Source organism: Thamnophis elegans, chromosome 5 (assembly GCF_009769535.1).
Source record: "Thamnophis elegans isolate rThaEle1 chromosome 5, rThaEle1.pri, whole genome shotgun sequence".
NCBI lineage: Eukaryota > Metazoa > Chordata > Lepidosauria > Squamata > Colubridae > Thamnophis > Thamnophis elegans.
Genome location: NC_045545.1, coordinates 59796143 through 59819483, shown reverse-complemented (window position 1 = coordinate 59819483; position 23341 = coordinate 59796143). Strand labels below are relative to the sequence as shown.

Here is a 23341-nt window from a genome sequence, read left to right as displayed (position 1 = left end):
ACATGGATGAATTAATCAGCATCAAAGCAATTACATTAAGTAACAAATACACATTTATATCTTGGAAGACAATATGAAGCGTTATGAAAAAGCAGCAGAGTAATTTCTCATTTTAAAGCAGTATCTGAAATAGAGTGCTGGATGCCAGGAAGATTTTTGTGCAGCAATTTTGTTTTTGTTTTATTATTAAGTTATCAGCTTCTCTTGATTTTTTTTTAAATAAAAAAGAACAAATAACAGTAGAAGGGATAAAGAATACAATTTTAATACATAAGAAACAATTTAATTTCAAATACTTAAATTCAGGGACGTGCAGTCAGGGGAGGCAGGGACTCACCACTGTCATCATGAAAAGAAAAAAAATGTAAAAGAAAAAAGACTGAGGTAATTGCTGCCAGAGTCACAGTGGATGACTCTGCTTAGTGCTTAACTGTTTTAAAAAGCCTCTAAAAAGTGCCCTCTACAGGAGGAGGTGGAAGAACGAGGTGCCTCATCTAGTCTGACTTTATGAGCACTTGAGCAGAGTTAAGCAAAGGTTAAAAGCCGAAAAATTCCTGACGTAGATGAGGCATGACATTCTCCTGCCTCCTGTAGAGGGCATTTTTTAGAGGCTTTTTTAAACAGTTAAGCAGAGTCATCCACACAGTGACTCTGGCAGCAGCTAGCTCAGCCTGAACTCAGCTCTTGCCTTTTTCCTTTTACATTTTTTTTCTTTTCATGATGGCAGGCAAAAGCAGAGTTGAAATCCTCTCTGAAACATCTGGAAAAGGTACGTGTGTGGGTCGGAGGGAGGTGGAGGAATTCAAACTTCATCCTCAAATGTAGATCTCTCCCCAAGTGTAGTTTGATTGCATGCAGAGCCTTTACACACACACACACACACACACACACACACACGGATAAAATATATAAGCCTTACTGATTACAAGTTTGAAAAGGCAACGCGGCTCCACCTGCAATCAAAGGCTCGGATCGGAAGACAGCAGAGGAATGCGGGGTGGGTACGGCAGAGGAGCTGCTTTCAAGCCATTGGAAAATATATCCCATCAAACTTCTGTGTTTGTGTTTGTTTGAGATTGAGTGAGTGAGAGAGGGATCCAACTTCTCTGTGTGCGTGTGTCTGTTTGAGAGAAGGGGGAGGGAGGGAGAGAAGGAGGAAGGAAGGAAGGGGAGGAAGAAGAAAAAGAATGAAAGAAAACTTTTTCACAAAGGAGAAAAACAAATGCTGTCGCTTTAAATCGGAACTGAGCATGCCTGGCTGTGGAATTCTGGGAGTTGAAGTCCACAAGTCTAAAAAATTTTGAAACCCCTGTGTCAGTGCCTCACTAGCTATAAACCACACCGCATGTCACTGCTTAAATTAATTAGGCATATACATCAAATAGATTTAATGAATATTCTTAAAGCTGTGAAAGCTAAGAGTTTTGCCAAACTGTTTCTTAAATCCGGGGGAAAAAGGTGATATACCTTTGGCATATGGTGTAACAAAAGAAAACAAAAGAACTGCAGTCATTATAGCCTCTGATCATTATTGATTATAATAAGCAAATGTAGAACTGATGAATAAACATTAATTTTGCATTAGACACATTTCAGAAGTTTATGCTGTTTGAATTTTTCTCAGAATTTGAATAGACCATCTTAACAGTTAACAATAATCATAAAAAGGAAAGTCCTAAATTTAAAAAAAAATTGTCCATGAAGTATTTCAAATTATTTAATATACAGATAGTCTTCAACTTACAACCATTCATTTAGTGACTGTTCAAAGTTATAATGGCTTTGAAGAGTGACTTATGACCAGTTTTCACATTTGTGACTGCCACAGAACACCTATGGTCATGATCAAAATTCAGATGCTTGGCAACTGGTTCACATTTATGACAATTGCAGTTTCTCTTGGTCATGTGATGACCTTTCATGACCTTTTGCAAACCCAGGTCAATGGAGAAGCCAGATTTACTTAACAATCATGTTACTAATTTACCAACTCCAGTGATTCACTTAACATCTGTGGGAAGAAAAGTTGTAAAATGGAGCAAAACTGACTTAACACCTGTCTTGTTCAGCAACAGAAATCTTGGACTCAATTGTGGTCATAAGGCAAGGATTACCTGTATTTTTAACTATTAAAAATTGTTGATATGTTTCCCAAACAAAGTTAATACAGTCTGACAATTAATCATGGATGGAGATGTTGATTATTTTAATTGAGATCATATCTCAGTCGGAAGGACAGATATTGAATGATTTTGAGATACTGGTGCATTGTGGCAATTTTTCTTCATGAATTATTTGATTTTTGTTTCCTGGCTATAACAGACATGGCTATTAAACCAGAAGAACAAAATATATTGCAATTGTCATCAATGTTGCTGTTAAATTATTTCCAAAGAGGATTCTATTGCAGTTTCATGAATGAATGTAACTTTATTATAATTTGACTACATGATTACACTTCATCATATTAAACTAATAAGTGGGAAAATAAATAGAAGAATTGGAAATGCAATGATTATATAAACATTGACATTGTGTGTTTTGGTAGAGGTACTTCAAGTAATGGAAATATTGGGAGACAATTTGAAAAATGGAGCAAGTGATATCCCTAAACAATAAGAATAAATAAACAGTTGTAAGTCCACCAGTAGATAATGAGATGCTTAGGTTAAATCCATAAGCAAAATACAATGCAAGATTATTTTCTACTTCATTCCTCAGCAAATAATATCTAGAGGCATGTGACAGAGTTGGTATATACTCATTATATGTTTCATGGTTAACTGCAATAAATTAATGATTCTTACTTTATTATATTAGGATTTTTACATAGAAACATGAGAAGGGAAGACAATTCCAATTCTTGATTTGTTTACTGCAACTTTTATAAAACACCAGATTAACCAAACAGTATATGTTCTTTAAATTGTTAACATTACAAAAATAGAAGGAAAAACACAGAAGGCAGAAAAAATAGTTTAGAATGTGATAAATATTTATTATTTTTTGCAGTTTAAATATATGTTACCTATTTAATTGCTTTTTGGTGTAATAATGCACTTATTCTGAGTTTTAAAAGGTTTAATGGCAATTGAAGTAGAGCCTCAATGGTTATGGAAAACATATTTTATATCCTTTTTCTGTTCTTTTAATGATATAGAATTTTCTGTAATGGTTTGTCCAATTGCAGTCCCTTAGCTTCAGCTTCTTCTTAAAGTGCTGCTTAAGTAATAACATTGTTCTATCTTACATTATTGATTATAAGGCTGGCTGAGATAGTGTACACGAAATATTTTAGAGTGTTCTAAAGAAGTACCTCTATATCCAGGAGACCATGAGTTCTAGTCCCACCTTAATAGTGAAAGCCGGCTGGCTGACTTTGGGCCAGTTATTCTCTCTTAGCCCAACTCATCTCACAGAGTTGTTTGTTGTGGGAAAACAGGAGGAGGGAGGAGTATTAGATATGCTTGCTGTCTTGAGAGATAAATACATATAAATAATAAGGAAAAGATAAAAATAAAAAAAATAAAAAATATTATGTATAAGTAGGCCAAGCAAAGATAACCGGGACAGGTGAAGAACAGTTCTGTAATATCAACTATGGAATGCAGAAATGTATTACAGATTCCAATGAAAACATGATAAAAATAGGCCAAGGAATTTTAAAGGCAGTATTATTCAGAGTGAATATATATGCGAGAAAGTCTTTGAATGTAAAAATGCAAGACCGATACTTTCTCCTTTTTTTTTAATACCCCAAACTCCGTCTTGTTCATATTGCCTGTGATGAAGCCTCGTAATCAAAGCTTTCATAGGTGAATAGCCAATACAATGCTATAAAAAATGTGAGTTATGACCTTGCAATGATAGAGCATTTTCAAAGTTGAGCTGCTTGTTGCTATGGAAGCAAAGAATGATGTTCTCAGGTCTTCTGCTATTTTCTGTAATATATACTGGAAACCTGTGTGTCATTTAATTTTAACATTTCTTAGAGCTATTCCATTCTTGTGAACATCCCTTTTCAGGCACACAATAGCTTTGGCAGCCTTTCAGTAGACCATTTCATAGGAGATGATCTAATGATGATCCCTTTTCCTAATTGTTAAAAAAAGAGATTTAAAAAGTGAGTGGCATATAGGAAGCCTGCTTTATATACAGTTGCCGTTTAATCATTCTCGGCTGGCAAGAATTTACCAAATGATCCTGTTGTTTTCAATTTGAACAGTGAGAACAGAAACAGCTGCTGCAGCACCTTGAAAAGTACAAAGTTTGCCATTTCGCCAAAGAATCATCTTTTTACCTTTACACCTCCTAAAGATACATATATAAAATATCTCCCAGAAGATGGGAAAGCTTCTTTTCAGATTAAAATGTAGAACTATAAATAAGCATAGGGTTTTCTTTACCAACCAGAACACCAGAGAAGCTAACAGTGCTGATAATTTTCATTAAAATCAATTCACTATTTTTTTTTTTACAAATGGCTAAGTATCATCAAAGTGGGAAGCTATTCAAAGGGCTGGAGAAACTACTGAAAAGGTGCAGTTCCAAGGTTCCATCAAGTGACAATATTTAAGGGAGGGGATCTGAATTGTGCACATCTATCTAACCTAGTAGGACGGGTAAATACCCTCAGGTAGAGGTGGTCCCACAAGTAATCTGGCCCTGTGCCATGTAGGACTTTAAAAATGATAACCAGCACTTGAATTGCACCCAGAAAGCAACTAGAAATCAGTGCATCTCATCCAACGGTTGTGTTACCTGGATGAACTGTGGGACACTGAAAAGTCTGCATGCTGCTGAATGCTGGTCCAGCTAGTCCAAAGATAATCAGATTATGTTTGGGTTTTTGTGTGCTTTGGTGAGATTTCCAAAGTAATAACGTTGGAGACTAATTTGGGGTGATTACCAGGACCCGAGGTTTAATCTTCTGAGTTGATTTTTTTAAAATTCCAGTCCAAAGGTTCTAGAAGCAAAGCAAGCCAAGGATAGGACAGCGGTTGTACATGATAAGCTTAGTGGAGGCCCAAACACAGATTTGGGAAAAGGTAGAATATCAGAATGGCAACAATGAGACATGGCAAACAAAGAAAAGAAAAGAGGTTATAAAAACCACGATTGCAGATATTTGTTGTTATCTTGAAGTCATAATGATGTCCTATTTCTCAAGAATGTTGCTTTGATTCAGTGGTCAAAAACCACATAATTTACAGAGTTGAAACAATAATGAAGAACTAGACTTATCCGTCACTTACCCAATTAGCCATGAATGATGTAGAAAGTAAATGCAGAAATTCACCAAATCCAAAGAGAATATTTTTCTGGTAATACTAGTTTATGCTGTTTATCTGAAGTATTTAAAGCAATGCATATAATAACAAGATTTATTTTAAACAAATGTTATATTAGTTTCTTTTAGTACCTATGACTTGTCCAGACACATACACAAACTCTCAACTTTTGTTCATCTTTTTTTATTCTGTCCTCTCTGTAGAATTGATTTTCTTTTTGAAAACAATTTTATATTTCCATAGTTTAATTTCAACTGGAGAGGGAATATAACGAAAGTCCTTTACACAAAATTGCTCTTTTTCAGCTGATGTCCATAATGCAGGCATGGTGGCCTTTGTTTGAAAGATGAAAATAATGTGCTTATCCAGGGTGGATAAAATAACTGTGGTTGTTTTCTCCTACTTTTTGGTGCATATGGTATTTATAGTTTACTGTGTAAACTTTTTTTTTTTTTAATGAGGCACTAAATCACAGCCTGATTCTTAGCGTCCTATGTTTATCAGCAACATCACTCTCCCATTTTGGAACAGTAATACCAAGTAGAGAAAGCTGCACAGTTCACTGTCATTTGCTAATTCATTTTTTTTTAAAGTAGGGAGATGATAATCGGCTTGGTGAGCAAAGGAGCCCACTAATGCCCCTTGGGAAAGATAATCTTCTCTTTGTTTTTCAAAATGAGTTAAATAAATGCAATGTGGTTGAACTATAACTCCCAGAATCCTCAGGCCCACAGGTGACACAGCACCAGCTTTCCTTTCCTTTTCTGGATCTGTCCATCACTGTCTCAAGTTTGATCAATCCATTCTGCACGCTTTGGTGCTTTACATGTGTGAATGTCTATGGTGTCTTCACATTCTTTGCAGCGAACAGCGCAACACCAGTGGAATTTGCACTCGCATTTAGTGACTCGAGTTACTTGAGTGGTATCGTAACCTCTGCCACAACACATGACTTCACATCCATCAGTCCCACGTGATACCTTGTTGCACACACGGCCAGCAGTTCCTAGTGAACCTGTAAGAAAGGAAGAATAGTTTTATTTAATCTTGCATGATGCTGGCATTAGATCTTGGGAAATATAGAATTGAAGTCACTTTTTGAAATGAATTATAGAATTCATTCTTTTATACAATTTATAAGAACAGATTCTAGAAATTCACTTAAATTAGTAACAGTGCAGTTTGGTTTGCTGAAAATCTGGCCTGAATAATTTCTAACAACTATTTCTAATTATAATTACTATAGTTATACTACTACTGCAGTATTTTCTAACTATAGTTACTAAAATACTAACAATTATACATACATTAGTTTAAGTATAATTTCCTGCCTCAAACAAGGTGTGAAATAAGAAATATTGGTGAGTAATATTGGTACGGTGATCAGGTAGCAGGAGCAACAGAGTGATATCAATCCTACTCTTTCAACCACATTTTGCAAGAATATATTTCCTCATAATTCAACATTAACTGGAAGGAAAATTGAAATTTCTGGATATACACACTTTACACTTCAGATGCTAATTTCCATGGGAATTTTTATGCAGATTGGAGTTCTGAAGACAAGGAATCCTTCCTACAATGTTAGTGCTCAAGTCAACCTTTCCTAAACAGGATACTCTCCAGATGTGCGAATCTCAATTCCAAGAATTCCCCAACCATCAATGTTGAAAATTTGAGGAGTTGAAATCTGCCCTTCTGAAAGGTAGCTGCTAAAACTGGGGAAGACCAATGTAAACAAAATTTCAAAATATTGTTTTACCTGCAGGTTTATCCATCACACAATAATCAGGAGAGTTCTCAAAATATACAAGGTCAGTTTTTGTGGGCTTCCGGAAGTTCTTATTGGCCACAGTAAATCCGGAGCCATCTTGGTTCATAGTCACTTGGATGGCACCATTGTATTTTTTCCGAAGATAATCTCCAGTTTTGCGGAAGTCTGACATTGCCAGCCAGCAAGTCCTTAAGGTGCAGGAACCACTGACACCATGGCATTTGCATTCTAGTTTCAGGAAACGCTTCACAGCCTGAAATAGAAGGTTTAGTAGCAGATCTAAGGCGGAACAGACAAAAATTGCTTTAATAATACTAACAGAACGGCTGCTTCTGTTTCTGAGAGATACTGCTTTATTTCTTAGATTCTGCTAGTTACAATAATGGCTTTCCAGGCCTATGAACAATACTTACACCTGCTCTTTTGTGATACATCTCTATTTGGTCAACTAGAGCTGAGAATCATTCTAACTCAAAGATAATAGAAGTGATCCTCGGTGACCTTATAAAAAATGCTTCTGCTGGAAGGTGTATCTATTACTATTTGAATGGAAGGAGACTTTTTTTTTATAATAATGCCAGGATGAAATAAATCTCTTATGTTGGTTGTACTGAAGTGGCAGCCAATGGTGCTAAAAATGTCCTATTTGGTGTGTGTGTGTGTGTGTGTGTGTGTGTGTGTGTGAGAGAGAGAGAGAGAGAGAGAGAGAGAGAGAGAGAGAGAGAGAGAGAGAGAGAGATGGGGGTTTGGTGGAATTAGAAAGCTCAATTATTGCCTTGAGTTGCCTCTTTCTCTTTCCTGTTTTATTTATAGTCTATTTAGACATTGATAGTGCCAGATTTTTAAATCAAAGTAAATTGAAAATTATTTGAACATGGCTAAGAATCTGAAGAGGGTTCAAAGTTCCAGTTCCTAACAAATTACTTGGCTTTTGTAAAGTTGGCGATGCTGTTATTTGTTATTGATTGAAAAGTTATTAGGTTGATTACAGTAATAGCATTTAGACTTATATATCGCTTTACAGTGCTTTACATCTCTCTGTAAGAAGTTTACAGAGCCAGCACATTGCCCCCAACAATTTAGGCCCTCATTTTATCCATTTCGGAAAGCTGGAAGGCTGAGTCAACCTTGAGCCTAGTGAGATTTGAACTGCCAATTGAAGTCAATTGACAGTCATCAGAAGTAGCCTGCAGTACTGCACTCTAATCACTGTGCCACCATGGCTTTGTAGCATTATTAAACACAAAGCATAAGATAATAGGATAATAATATAGAATGGTTATATAATCCCTAAGACCATGTTGGACAATTTGTTTCTCTGTCAAAGTATAATATTATCTCCACATTATGCTACTGGAATTTAGCAGTAAAACTGTTTTGGGGGACTTTCTTGTTCCATTTTCACCTTTCCAACAAATTTCAGTGTTTCAATTATTCATACAAAATACATCAAAGTAAAAAGGTTCAGCCCAATCCATCTGCCAATGATGCTGACATGCCATCAGTCAACCCTTTTGTGGCCTTTAGATGTTCGCCCCTCTCTATATTCATTCATTCATTCATTCATTCATTCATTCATTCATTCATTCATTCATTCATATTGTAGCCCTATGCTACAAAAAATTGCCTCCCTCCAATCCAAGGTTGACATTACTAACCGTTCTGCCACAACGATTGTTATGCAGATTCATTAAAGCACGGGCATCTTTCACTGTTTTCTCTTTGGCATCCACAAAGTCCTTTGCAAACTTTATGCCGTAATTGATGTTGTCACTGCAGCCCCCCCAATCAAAGTCCCCTCTGTCGTCCTTTGAGCGTCCCCGCTTATGGGGGTCACAGTTGCAGGCTTTCAGCTCGCCTTGGCTGCAGGCCCGGGTGATGGCATATACAACTCCAGCTGAGGAGATTGCATAGACGAAGGCTGCTTCTCTACTACCTGCCATATAGATAACAGAAATAAACACGAGTGAGTCATGAAACCGCTAGATGGTTGAACCTGAAAATATGACATAACAGTAACACCACAAATATTGATTTCATTAGCCGAAGCATAATTGAAATAATGCTTGTATTGTCAATGAACTATCAGTTCATATTCCAAGAGAAGCTAAACTAAGGCATGCCAAGCAAATATTCTAAAATATTTTTGGATTAGCAGTGGATAAACCAAAGAAGAATTACACCCAAGTGATTGTAAAACTTCATCTGCTGAGAATGCCAGAAAAACAGACTTTTTAGCTATGTATCATCTTATGAAAGAAGTGTAACATTCATGGGTGTAAGTCCTAATTAGGAAAAAAAATGTTCCGGCCAAGCAATTTAAGATTTTATTTTTATTTTCTTTTTTATGCATTGGAACAGATAATTTAAGTATTTCAGTTTGTACTACCTCTATATCAGTGCCTTTGAGGTAGGATGGGAGGACTGTATAAATTCCAGAATAGTAATCTGAAAACAGCTGGAGGACATTATATGGAAGAAAACCATCATGGGCTCTGTATTACAGTTTTTAAGGTTTCCCTTGCTTATTTATTATCACTATAGAAGCTGCTTGATTTTAGACTAGATTCTTTGAATGTGAGCATCTATTATCCCAACTCATTCATATCTGGGACTGGGGGACAGGGGAGGGAGATATTTGGTTAGAAAAACAGAGAAGTACTTCTTCCAGAAACATTAAATTGTTTGGAAAATCCCCATATAGACAAACTACTGCCTAATATTTTATAGATTTTCTCTAAATTTGCACCTGATTTTACAATGGTTATAAAAGCAACAGAAAATCAAAAAACATGCCACTGTATTCTACAAGAACAGCCTACATATAATCAGTTTCATTCAAAGCAAACAATGAATTTTATTTGCCTTCAGGGAAACCAGGGAAGTCTCTTTTTAGTAGATTTGGCTATTTCCCCATTTTTACAACCCATGCATCCCGAATCCAGGTAGCTAATTTGGATGCTATGCCTGGGGGATTCTGAGAGATGAAGTCCACATAAATTCAAGCTGCCAAATTTGAGAAGCACCATCTTACAGAATATTCCCTGATCTTTAATACCTGCAGTGGTGGGATTTAGCCAGTTCGCACCACTTTGGGAGAACCGGTTGTTAACTTTCTGAGCAGTTTAGTGAACTGGTTGTTGGAAGAAATCATTAGGGCAGAGAACCAGTTGTTAAATTATTTGAATCCCACCACTGAATACCTATACACTCCAACTAAAGCAAAATTCTATGACTAATAGCAGAAACACTGGAAAAAAATGTTAACATACGGTATATCCTTTTAAAGGCGGATCACTTATTAAAACATTTCTACGCTGTTTTGTATTATAGAAGATCCAGAAACAGTTTACAATAATTCCAAAAGAGATTTCAAGCTTAAACAAAGTAAAACTAAATTAAAAGCAAGTTTAAAAAAAACCCCTTTAAATAAAAACGTTAGTAGGAATTATGTCTGGAGAAGGACTACAATAAAAAGTAAGCTTTTGAAAGAGATATAAAATGTGTTGGCACTGAAGGGAGGTCACATCAGACATTACCATAGAAAAACTCATTTGGCATTGCTGCCAGGATCCTAATTGCCTAAGAGACTTACATACTTGGAAAAAATTTAAGGTCCCAGAACTGTTTAGAGCTTTATGTACTAATAGCAACACTTTTTATGTGACTCAATAGCAGACTGACAGCCAGTATAGCTCTTTTAGCACAGATAAACTATTGATACCATAACAAATCTCTGCTGGAACCCAGTTTCTGTATTCTATATTATTGTAGGTTCCAGATAAGTCCAAAAAGCAGACTTATTGCAATTTTTCAGATTACTAACGTATGACTAATTGTAGCAAATTATTTCTGTCCAAAAATGGTGCAGTTGATGCATAGCCTAAGCTTGAAAGGGTTGTAGGAGCATTCCACTCCCCAACCTGGTGGGTTCAAGTTGCCTTGATTTAGAGATATTTAGCTTGGTGTCATCAATACAAGTGATGTCTTGCTTTAGATCCCCAGTGACCACACCCAGGTGGGTCTTAAAACTAAGCCTGTTAGAAAACAGTTCTATGGTTTTCCAATGTTATTCTCTCAGATAGGGGCAGAAGCTGTTTCAGAGCTGCCATGATTGATGGCATTAAAAGCTGCTGAACGATCAGGTAAGCACTCTCTCCTTCATCAGGTCACTAAAGTTGGATGCTGTTCTCAGACTGGAGGAGATAATCATTATTTTCCCCAAATGCTTAGAGTTGAATCAGCAGCTGCTTCTTAATCACCTTGTGTCAAATGGGGGAATTCTCATTGGTGTGAGTGTGATATAGATAGCAATAAGAAAAAGGTTGGTTCAGTTTAAAGTTAGAAATAAAGAGCTGTTGTGGATCCCAATTCCAAGCTATTTTGTAAAGAATCTAGATGATGACAATCAAAGCTCCAAAACTAATGTGTTCAGATGTAAAGAGACTGCTGTATCTAGATTTCCTTTCTATTAAATAATATTTTCATTGTGTGAATAGATATTCACCCCACATTATTTGAGCATGCAAATGATGGCACAAACCTATTTATTTATTTATTTATTTATTTATTTATTTATTTATTTATTTATTTTTTATTTATTTATTTATTTATTTATTTATTTATTTATTTATTTATTTATTTATTTATTTATTTATTTATTTTTCACAGTTCTTAACTGCCCATCTCCCTCAGAGAAGGGCTCTGGTCAGCATACTATATAATCAATAAAGCATTAAAAACAGAATCATTTTTAAAATATAAAGCAACATTATAAAAATACAAAAGATAGAGAGTTCCAAGATGGGGAGGTTAGCACTTGTTAGTATATATGGGGGGGGAGAGTCACATTGGGACAACCAGCTGCATGGTTTTGTGAGCCCCTGTGTCCTCTACATAAGGCTACACAGGTTTAGACCCCTTTGCAGAAAGCCAAGAGATTGGGAGCATGTTTTCATAGAAAAGTTGAGTATATAAAAACATATCTATGGAGATTCTTGTCATCCAGATTATAGTTGTCTCAAAAGTGTTTTTTTTTTTAAAGGCAACCAGACTGTTTTTGAGGAAGAAGATGACATTTTGCTTCTCATCCAAGAAGCTTCATCAATTGAAAACATACAGCCATAAAAAGACATTTGCACGCTTTTTAAGGCATGAAAGCTGTGAAAGAAGGGTAATTCAAAGTATGCCCATTCATCATGTTTTGAAATGAAATATTGTTTTTCTGCACATGACCTCAATACGTACTCTAAAACAAAAATAAGAAAACTATGCTAACACCAACTAAATTCCTCCATTACAGGGAGGTGAGCTCTGTGGCATGGGCTTTTTTGTTTGGTGGCTACAGAGTTTGCCTTTGGCAGTTGACTTTTTCTCCCTGTGAAGGTGGGACAGTGCAGCAAGCTGCCTTATTTCCACTTCCCTTAAATTTCTTATCAGGGCTTTATCTTTCTTCTTTCTGATTTTAATTCATTTTTAAGGCAATTAGAATTTTAGTTGTCATTATTGTCTGGCTTGTTTTTAATCATACAGAAAATAGAATGGAAAAATGTTCTCTGTTTTAAGAATAGTTCTTTTCTAGACTTTTAAATTTAATGTTTGCATTTGTTTGTAGTTTTTCATTTGTATTCTATATACAGACACTCTCAGTTATCTTGGCGGCTGAGCTGAGTAGAAAGGAAGGCTACCAATCAAAATGATGAATAAAACCTACTTAATGAATTTGAACAATTTTGCACATCCCATTGTTCTTCACAAACCTGAGGCATTCCAGGTATCTTGGAATCAGAATTCAGAAGGGAGTTTGTCCAATTATTAAAATTGTGTTGATCTCAAATATTAAAATTTAGGTTCTTGCAATCAAATAATCAAATTTACTAAATAAATAAAACACTATTTTAATCTTGGGGAACAACTTCAAGCTCTGTTGTCTACAATTTCAAGAGGGCAAGCTTTAAAGTCTGTAAACTTGTAAACAAGTAATAAAAACTTGGTGCCAATCGTGCATTTTATGCAATGAGAAAAGCCATTTCCTCAAAAAAGTTGGGTGGCTTCCTGCTAAAAGAAGATCACAGTTCTTCATGGAAATAAATCTCACTGAATATAACAGGACCTCTGAGTAAACAGATGAATAAACAGGCACAATTCATCATTACAACATTTCCACCATGCTGCAAGCTTTTCATTAAAGCTCAAAAGCCCTTCACATGATAAACATAATTAGCTCCAGTGAATTTATTTTCCATTTAAACCTGTAAATGTGCCTTAAAAACTGTAGCAAGTCAGTATCTGAATCTATAATTACTGAACTTCTCTAACTAGAATCAACTGTTAAGTAAGCCCTGTAGTTTGCTGATTTTAATTAACATTTGTTTAAACAAGACTAATAATCAGTTATTCCTAAAGTGTTCTATAATAGCTTTGATTAAGAGAAGCTTTCTCCTCTAATGATCACCAGCTCTGAGGGATTTCTAAAAGAGTTAAAATTCAAGAGTATAAATTTATCAACAGGTACTTCATATGTCTTGATGAGAGCTACATCTTCTGTAGACATAGACATAGACAGGTGCTGGGAGAAGAAAGCAGGGAAGGGTAATTCCCATCGTGATATGTTTGTGAGGTTATCCAAGGCATTGGGATGAACACTGATGGAAAAGAATTCTGAGAAAGCCTGTTTCAGAAAGCAATATTATTGTCAGTGGGAAGAAGAAGAAGAAGAAGAAGAAGAAGAAGAAGAAGAAGAAGAAGAAGAAGAAGAAGAAGAAGAAGAAGAAGAAGAAGAAGAAGAAGAAGAAGAAGAAGAAGAAGAAGAAAGAGAAGAAGAAGAATAGGAATGGGAATAGAAGGAATAATGACCAGTTTTGACTGTTTTACTACAACACTTGATATAAGACTTTTGTGCCCAAGAAGAAAGTTAAAGCAATGTAGCATCCCTACATTTCTATCTCAAAAGTAAAATCAGAGCAACATTGAAGAAAGAGAATGATCTATTTATTTATTTAGCATGTGGTGGAAGAAAGAGAAAGATAATACAGAGGGAGGGAGGGAGGAAGGAGAGGAGAAGAGAAGAGAAGAAAGTTCATACTGCCTTATCATCACTGAGCTGATAAAGGGACTTACTTCGGAGCATGACTCTGCCAAAAACAGTGTGATCTCTGTCCAAAGTGCTGCAGTTCCAACGATGGTGACGGAATTGGTGCTGGCATTCCCGAATCCACTCTTTAGCTCCTTCACCTATGGATTGCATGATATCTGGGTAACTCTGGCACAAGTGCCGCTGTTTGTTGACTAGTCCTGGTATGTTATCACAAATCACCCTTGTACCCAGGGCTCCAATATACCTGTAGAGATATAAATAATGTCTGTGAAATAATCAGAACTTAATATTTCACAAAACAGTTAATGCTATTAATTAATGAAATGAATAGGTAGCTACAGATTTCCTTAATATTTTTATTTTCTTTCTCAGACTGGCACAAACTGCTCATAGTTTTCTGTACATACACATTTTTCTAGTGCTATGTATCCCATTTTTTTACACTGCATAAAAATAAATTTAAATATACCAACACTAAAGTAGTTAAAAATGGATGAATATACACATTTTTCTAGTTAACAAGACAATCATCAACATCAGCAACAAAATGTTTTGCAATGGCAATAGAGAAAACTTTAAAAAGGTAATATTTTGAAATCCATATGTAGTCTGATATCTTTAAATGTTTGTTAACAAGATTATTCAAGATTATGTCAATCTTTAACGCCACATGATATTATCATTGCCTGTCATAAAGTGGATCCATAAATGGTTGGCTAACCAAATGCTCAGAAAGTCAGCATTCATGGCTCTATATCAGGATGGAGAGCATTAATAGTGGGTTTCTGCAGGGATTTTTTGTTGAGGGCAGTATTTTTTAATAGTTTTAATAATGACCTGAAAGCTGGGATGAATCGGCTGCTTCCCAAACAATTCTACAACAAGATGAAGGAAATTGGTTTTCTCAACATTCCACCAGGTTGGGCATGATGATCTTTGTGATCCCTTGTCATTCTATGATTCTGTGATTTAAAATTGAGGAACCAAAGCTGAAGGGGAGTGAGGGAAATGTATCTGATGCTTAAACAATTATGGCCTTACACTTGGATATAATTTTGTGGCAGTGGCAGCTGGGCACTTTCAGATACTCTCACCCGCTCCCTGTTGAACAAAAGGGAGGCGGGGGAACCCTTGCAGGGCAGAGCTGAAGAATATGCCCAATTCTTAGCGGACAAAATTGCTCGGTTTCGGACGGACTTGGACTCCACATCTGCAGTTCCAGCCGAGACTCAGGGGGACCAAGTACAACAGCTCTGGGTTGAGTTTCAAGAGGTTACCCCCGGGGATGTGGACAAGGCCATGAGAGCTGTGAGTTCCTCCACCTGTGCTTTGGATCCGTGTCCCTCATGGCTGGTTTCTAACTGCAGTGAGGTGACACGAGGCTGGATCCAGGCGGTTGTAACCGCCTCCCTTCGGGAGGGGAACTTCCCCGCCGCACTGAAGGCGGCGGTGGTGAGACCCCTCCTGAAGAAGCCATCCCTAGATCCAGCTGTCCTTAATAACTACCGCCCGGTCTCCAACCTCCCCTTTTTGGGGAAGGTTGTTGAGAAGGTGGTGGCCTTCCAGCTCCAACGGTCCTTGGAGGAAGCAGACTATCTAGACCCCTTCCAGTCAGGCTTCAGACCCGGTTACAGCACTGAAACCGCCTTGGTCGCATTGATGGATGATCTCTGGAGAGCCAGAGATGAAGGACATCCCTCCATCCTGGTCCTCCTTGACCTCTCAGCGGCTTTCGATACCATCGACCATGGTATCCTTCTGCGAAGACTGCGGGAGGTGGGAGTGGGAGGCACCGTGTTACGGTGGTTCTCCTCCTACCTCTCGGACAGGTCGCAGTCGGTGTTAGTGGGAGGGCAGAGATCGTCCCCAAGGCCCCTAAAATATGGGGTGCCGCAGGGTTCGGTCTTATCCCCCCTACTATTTAACATTTACATGAAACCGCTGGGAGAGATCATCCGTAGGCACGGGATTAGATACCATCAATATGCGGACGATACTCAATTGTATCTGTCCGCCCCGTGCCAAATCAATGAAGCGGTTGACGTAATGGACCGGGGGCTCGAAGCCGTCATGGACTGGATGAGGATTAACAAGCTTGTGCTCAACCCAGAAAAGACCGAGTGGCTGTTGTGTTTTCCTCCCAAAAATTCGGCCATTAATCCAACACTCAGGCTGGGGGGTCAAATTCTACACCCCTCAGAGAGGGTTCGCAACCTGGGAGTCCTCCTGGATCCACAGCTGTCATTCGACCATCATATAGCGGCTGTGACCAGGGGGGCATTCGCCCAGGTACGCCTGGTGCGCCAGTTGCGACCCTACCTGAACCGGGAGGCGCTCACAACTGTCACTCGGGCCCTCGTGATTTCTAGGCTGGAATACTGCAATGTGCTCTACATGGGGCTGCCCTTGAAGAGCATCCGGCGACTTCAGCTAGTACAAAACGCAGCCGCGCGAGTGATCGCGGGTGCACCTCGATTCACCCGCATTACACCTATCCTCCGCGAGCTGCGTTGGCTACCTGTCGATCTCCGGATGCGCTTCAAGGTGCTATTGACCACCCATAAAGCCCTACATGGCAGTGGATCTGGATACTTGAGAGACCGCCTTCTGCCAATTACCTCCCTACGGCCTATAAGATCTCATAGGTTAGGCCTCCTCCGCATCCCATCGGCCAGCCAATGCCGGCTGGCAACCACAAGGAGGAGGGCCTTCTCAGTAGCGGCCCCGACCCTTTGGAACGAGCTCCCCGTAGAGATCCGCACCCTCTCCACCGTCCAGGCCTTCCGCATAGCCTTGAAGAACTGGCTCGCCCGTCAGGCCTGGGGATAAGGACCATTGCCCCGCCCGAATGTTGTATGCATGTTGTGTATTATTTTATTATGTGTTGTTGTTTTAGTATTGTATTGTTTTGTATTCCCCTCTCCCTGGTTTCTGTGAGCCGCCCTGAGTCCCCTCAGGGAAAAGGGCGGCCTACAAATAAAATCAATTCTAATTCTAATTCTAATTCTATATTAAGTTGCACCAAGAAGATGTCTGAAGTATAATGACAGGAAGAAACATGTAAATAATTATTGGGCTCATTTTTAATGAAATGCTTACATCTCTTGATATTTGAAAAGGAAATGAGGTCAATGATTTTTGACTTCTCTTCCCAGAGAATATATGGGTTTTGCCCTTAATAATCATTGTATTATGTTATGATGTTATGTCATGCCATTTCTATAGTAAATTAATACTATAAAATCTAACTCTAGTACTCTAGATTTCTTAAAGAACAATATTTTATTTTTAGTACATATTTAGTTCAAGAGCATTCTATTATCAGCATAGCTTCAGCTCTCACTCTTTCTAGTTGACATTGTAGCAAGTAGAACAGGCAAATATTTTTATACATTAAGTATCTGAATGATTCTTCCAAAGGGAACAAAAGCTTTGTGTGTGTGTTCTGACTTGGATTTGAATTGCTAACATGTTAATTTTATACTGAATGGTTAAATAACAGGAGATTGCTAACAGTTTTGTACAGCTTAGACACAAAATTATCCCAGGTCTACATCCCAGGTCAAAGCAACATGTATCTCTTTGATAAATTGATGTTGTTGGAAGCCAAACAAGCTAAAGAGCAACATTTTACAACAGTGTTAAAAAGCAAAGTATCCAGATGCAGTTGGAGCTGGACTATAACAGTGGGTTTTAAAAGGCACCATTTTTCCTGTGTGTTTAAGATTCTGCAAATTCATTGTAGGTATCAGCTTAAGAAATTCCAAAGTTCTGAGCCAACCATCCCAATATTAGATTTTTAAAAACCCTTATGTATTTTAATGGGTTGCTTCAATTTGAGTCTTCAGGCTGCAATGGTAAAAAAATGTGGCTTTTGTTTTACAGAAAAAATGGATGAAATGTTCTTACATGTGACAGAAATGAGACCACCAAATAAAATATAATAAATCTCACAATGTATTAACACATTGCTCCATAAGTTTGTCTCCACATGGAAATATCTTGTTTATGGCTAGTTACTTACACAGCTCATTGCTTCATGGCATTGTATGGAGATTGCCTCAATGTTTCTTGCTAACAGTTCTGAAAGATACTCTATCTTTCAGTTAGGGTTTGAAACTGAATCAAGAATTTCTTGCCACTTTGCCAGATGTGTTTTCCATTCAGGGACTATAAACTTACCAGTAGGTCTTAAGAAATTGTGATACATTGTATAACACAGTCTTAGGAAAAGTTATTTGGCGCTAAAAACCTGAGTAAATTAGGACTTTTTCCCCAAGATATTGTTCATATGATACCTGATTTTGATTAATAGATCTTCATTGTTGTTAGTGTTCTCTAGACTTCCATATAAAAGATGTGAATGTCTCCCACTGAGAATTTTAAAATTGTTAATAAATAAATAAATGAAAAATAAACAGTTGTGTCAAGTATGGAATTTTCCACATCGATCAAATAACTTTTTTTCACACCAGACAGAAAGTAATATTGTTATAATCATTTTTTTAATGTGTAAGGCTATCATACTACATATCTCCAAAGCTGCATTTCTGGCTGGAAAAAAAGAGTCTTAGGTAGAGTTCAAATGTTTTGAGTTCCTAGACTGGAATTAAGACCCTCCCTTTAAGGATAATAATAAAAAAGGGGCTATATGGCTGTATTTCACTGTCTCCCACACCATCTGCTATCATTTGTATTAGTCATGAAGATAGCTCGTGTCCTTATGAAAGATCTGTGAATACAGACAAAGTCCCATTATTTTTCTCCTTTTAAAATATTTTGTTTCAACTCTGATGAGAAGTTGAGGTCATCTAGGGCTGGCATGGTGGATGATAAACATTGCTCCCCACATCCTTGGCAAATGAGATCTATTTTGGCTAACAAACATTATTTTCATAAGCTGGCTGATCAACTGCTCAAGAGAAAAGACAGGATACAAGAGGCATTAGAAGGCAGACTGTTGTCAAATGTGAGGCAAAACATGGAGCATGTAGGGAAAAAAAAGGAATCATGAAATTCAGTCACGACCTTAGGAAAAGAAGCTTAATGCAACAACTCCATAGTTTCTTTGGACCAGGCTCTATTGCATAATGGTAGGAAGAGAATGTTTTCTTGATTCTTTGGCTCCAGGTCAGTAAAAGCTAGACTGACCCTTTTCTACCATGGACTTAGTGGGAACTTACCACAAAGTGTGTATGAAACCACTTGAAAAGAAGATTGCCTATGATGTCCTGCCAAGTGATATGGAGAATTTTGTTATTCCCTAGTTTCCAGACTGCCTGTAAATGTGTGGTAAAATTCTCACCACTTAGAAAAATATCAGACACACACGTGGTTACATGTGTGCTATGGAAAACTATTCTGGTGAATGGATGTTTTCAGCCAACCGCAGCCATGACTAAAATTGCAGAGCCCCTTGTTCTTCTATGACCTAGAAAAACCAAGATGGAACTCCTGGTTCCATCCATAAACCAGAGTAAAGATTAGTTTTAATTTAACAGAGAAGAACTTTGGAAATTATGAGGCAATACTCTGCAAATAAAAGTGCTCTTCCTCTAATATTTCTAATTATTTTATAAATGATTAAGATATGGGATAAGTTGCTTCTGTACTGACACTTTTTACCCCCAGCTATTCACTCTGCATTCAGGAATCCACATGATATCATTAAGGAATACGAAACCATTGTCCTGAAATGAGGGAAACAGCAATCTTTTCAATAGTTTTCTAATGCAAAGAAAAAAGATCTAGAAACTTCAAAACTGTCTGTTAGAAAGTAAGTTTAAACTCTGAAAACACAACTGGCAGTGCTGCTCCCACCTATTTATTTATTAATTGCTTCATTTTGATTTATCTGCTTAAGTTTCTGTATTTTTAGAATTGTGTTTAAATACTCTTTAAATAATTTCATAATATAGTACCTATAAAAGTAAGGTGCATAAACATGTAGACAGTTTTATTTTTTAAACTTTTTTTTAAAAAATTGACCTGAGGAAGAGAAACTATTTTAACTCTGCAGGTGACTTTTCATTCCCTTTCAAAATGAAAATAAATCCATTCTTCTGGCACTAAAAGATGCCTATTCTTCTTTTTCTGTACAATTATTAAGCTATTGAAACAAGATTTTGGCTTATGTCAGCTCCCTTTGCTCCATGCTGCCTATAGATTTAGAAGCCTATAGAAAAAATGCATAGTTTAACCCAGTATTTCTCAGCTTTGGCAACTCTGAATTTTCTCTTGTCTGTAAACACTTTTTTTCCTATCTAAAATTTCTTGATTTATCTTAAGTATAAAGGTAAAGGTTCCCCTTGCACATATGTGCTAGTCATTCCTGACTCTAGGGGGCAGGGCTCATCTCCGGTTCAAAACTGAAGAACTAGCGCTGTCCAAAGACGTCTCCGTGGTCATGTGGCCTGCATGACTAAATGCCGAAGGTGCACCAAACACTATTACCTTCCCACCAAAGGTGGTTCCTTTTTTTCTACTTGCATTTTTACATGCTTTTGAACTGCTAGGTTGGCAGAAGCTGGGACAAGTAACCAGAGCTCACTCTGTTACGCGATGCTAGGGATTCAAACCGCTGAACTGCTGACCTTTTTGATCAACAACTCAGCATCTTAGTCTCTGAGCCACTGTTTCCCCCTTGACTTCTCTTACAACAGTCTATTTACCAATGTCTCCTCAGCCTCTTTTGTCTCTTCCATTACTCAGTTCTTTGTTTACAGTAATTTGTTTTATATCTATCATTCTTCAGTTATCCTGACTTTCATATCTATTTTTCTTCATTTTTCTTCAGTTTCAGTATTTTGCCTCCTTTCTCCACCTTTAATGACATGGCATCTCTTATCTCAAAACAATAGCTCTTCTTCAATTGTCTTCCTTCCCTTCTGTTCCCATATAGCCAAATATACTTTTCCATGCTACAACATGCTTCAGCACATACATGCAGAATTTAAAACGAAAAAAAACACCTTATTCAGTTATGTGCAAGTGAACACTTATTTCATTGATAACTTTATCATTTAAAACTAATTTGACTGAATTCTTTAAGCAGGTAACAACTTTAAACTCTGGATGAAATTTCCAAGCAGTGAAATAATCCATTTGGTAGATACATTTGAATATTTTCTCTTTATAAAATGTTCATTATAAATAACACTTGAAATATTTATTTTGCTCTTGCTTGAAGAATATTAGAATATTCTGCTATATTTGTGTTCTTGAGCTAACTTTCTCCTTTGAAATACATGTGACACACCTCTTAGAAAGATTATTTCATTTGTGTCTTTGTAATAGCACATAAAACATGGAATAGCACCCAGTGTGCCAATTACCACTGGAATTACCACTGCTGGTTTGTGCCATAGTAGTTGAATTTCAATTTTTAAGTCCTGGTATTTTGCGATTTTTTCACGTTCCTTCTCAGCGACCCTGCTATCACCTGGTATTGTGATGTCTATGATTGTGACCTTATTTTTCTCAACCAGTGTGATGTCTGGTGTATTATGCGCTAGTATTTTGTCCATTTGTATACGGAAATCCCACAAGATCTTGACCATCTGATTTTCGGTGACTTTTTCAGGCTGATGTTCCCACTAGTTTGTTGCTGTTTTAATATTATAATTTTTGCACAAATTCCAATGGATCAATTGTGCCACAATTTATAATCAGTCTGCGCGATTTTTTTACAGCAGCTGAGTATGTGATCAACAGTTTCATCAGCTTCTTTGCAAAGTCTGCATTTGGCATCATCAGAGGATTTTTCGATTTTGGCCTTAATGGCATTTGTGCGGATAGCTTGTTCTTGCGCAGCCAGGATTAGTGACTCTGTTTCTTTCTTTAATGTACCTGTTGTTAACCATAACCAAGTTTGTTCACTGTCCACTTTATCTTTTATTTTTTCCAGAAATTGGCCATGCAGTGCTTTGTTCTGCCAACTCTCCATTCTTGATTTTATCATATCTTTTCTGTATTCTTGTTTCGTCTGTTGGACCTTCAGTAGTTTTTTGTTCTTTACTTCAATTAATAGATGTTCTTGACTTTCTTTTAAATAATCAGCCAGTGCATGTTTTTCTTCTTCAACTGTTTGCTTCACTTGTAATAATCCTCTGCCACCTGATTTTCGGGGCAGATATAGTCTACAGTATCACTACGTGGATGTAAACTGTAGTGCATTGTCATTAGTTTCCTGGTTTTTTGGTCCAAAATATCCAAATCAGCTTGTGTCCAGTTAACTATACCAGCTGTGTATCTTATAACTGGTATTGCCCAGGTATTTATGGCCTTGATTGTATTTCCACCATTCAATTTAGATTTCAAAATTTTTCTAACTCTGTTGGTGTACTCTCGCTTGACAATAGCTTTTACTTCTCCATGCTTGATGTTATCCAACTGCAGAAGGCCTAAGTATTTGTAGGCTTCATTTTCATTGCATTTAATTAATTGGCCATTGGGCATTTCAATTCCCTCACATGCAGTGATTTTGCCTCTTTTTATGGATACAGTGGTGCATTTTTCCATGCCAAACTGCATTGAAATATCGGTGCTGAATACTCGGACTGTATTTGTCAATGATTGGATTTCTATTTCTGACTTTCCATAGAGTTTCAAATCATCCATACATAGTAAATGCGAAATTTTTTCAGCTTCTTTGGTTGTTTGATAGCCTAATTTCATTTTTTTTTAAGATTACTGATAGTGGGATCATTGCGATGATGAAGAGAAGAGGTGAAAGTGAATCACCCTGGAAAATTCCTCGCTTGATATTAACCATTCCGTAGATCTCATTCCCTACTGCCAACTCAATTCTCCATTTTTTCATCGCCTTTTCAGTAAAGGATGTACATTTTTGCTAATACCAGTTGTTTCTAAGCATTTTATGATCCAACTATGTGGCAGTGAGTCAAATGCCTTTTTGTAATCAATCCAGACCATATTCAAGTTCGTTTTTCTGTTCTTACAATTTTCTAATATCATTTTATCAATTAGGAGCTGATCTTTTGTGCCCCTGCTCCTTCTTTTGCTGCCTTTTTGCTCTACTGGCAAGATGTTGTTTGTTTCCAAATAATCCATCATGTTATCTGCAATAATGCCTGTGAGTAATTTAAAGGTTGTTGGCAAGCATGTTATTGGTCTGTAGTTTTCAGGTGTTGTTCCTTTAGTTGCATCTTTCTGAATCAA

General features: G+C 37.1%; 1 protein-coding gene across 1 annotated transcript in view; it reads right to left on the bottom strand.

Moving 5' to 3' along the window:
• Positions 1 to 5562: 5562 nt before the first annotated feature.
• WNT2B (Wnt family member 2B) overlaps positions 5563 to 23341 on the bottom strand; it is a 44479-nt gene continuing 26700 nt past the window's right edge. The window contains exons 2-5 of the mRNA XM_032218252.1: positions 14185 to 14405; positions 8724 to 9001; positions 7054 to 7318; positions 5563 to 6306 (exon numbers count right to left, since the gene is read on the bottom strand). Of these exons, the coding sequence (XP_032074143.1) occupies positions 6077 to 6306; positions 7054 to 7318; positions 8724 to 9001; positions 14185 to 14405 (994 nt within the window). The 3' untranslated portion in view covers positions 5563 to 6076. The remainder of the gene's footprint in view (positions 6307 to 7053; positions 7319 to 8723; positions 9002 to 14184; positions 14406 to 23341) is intronic.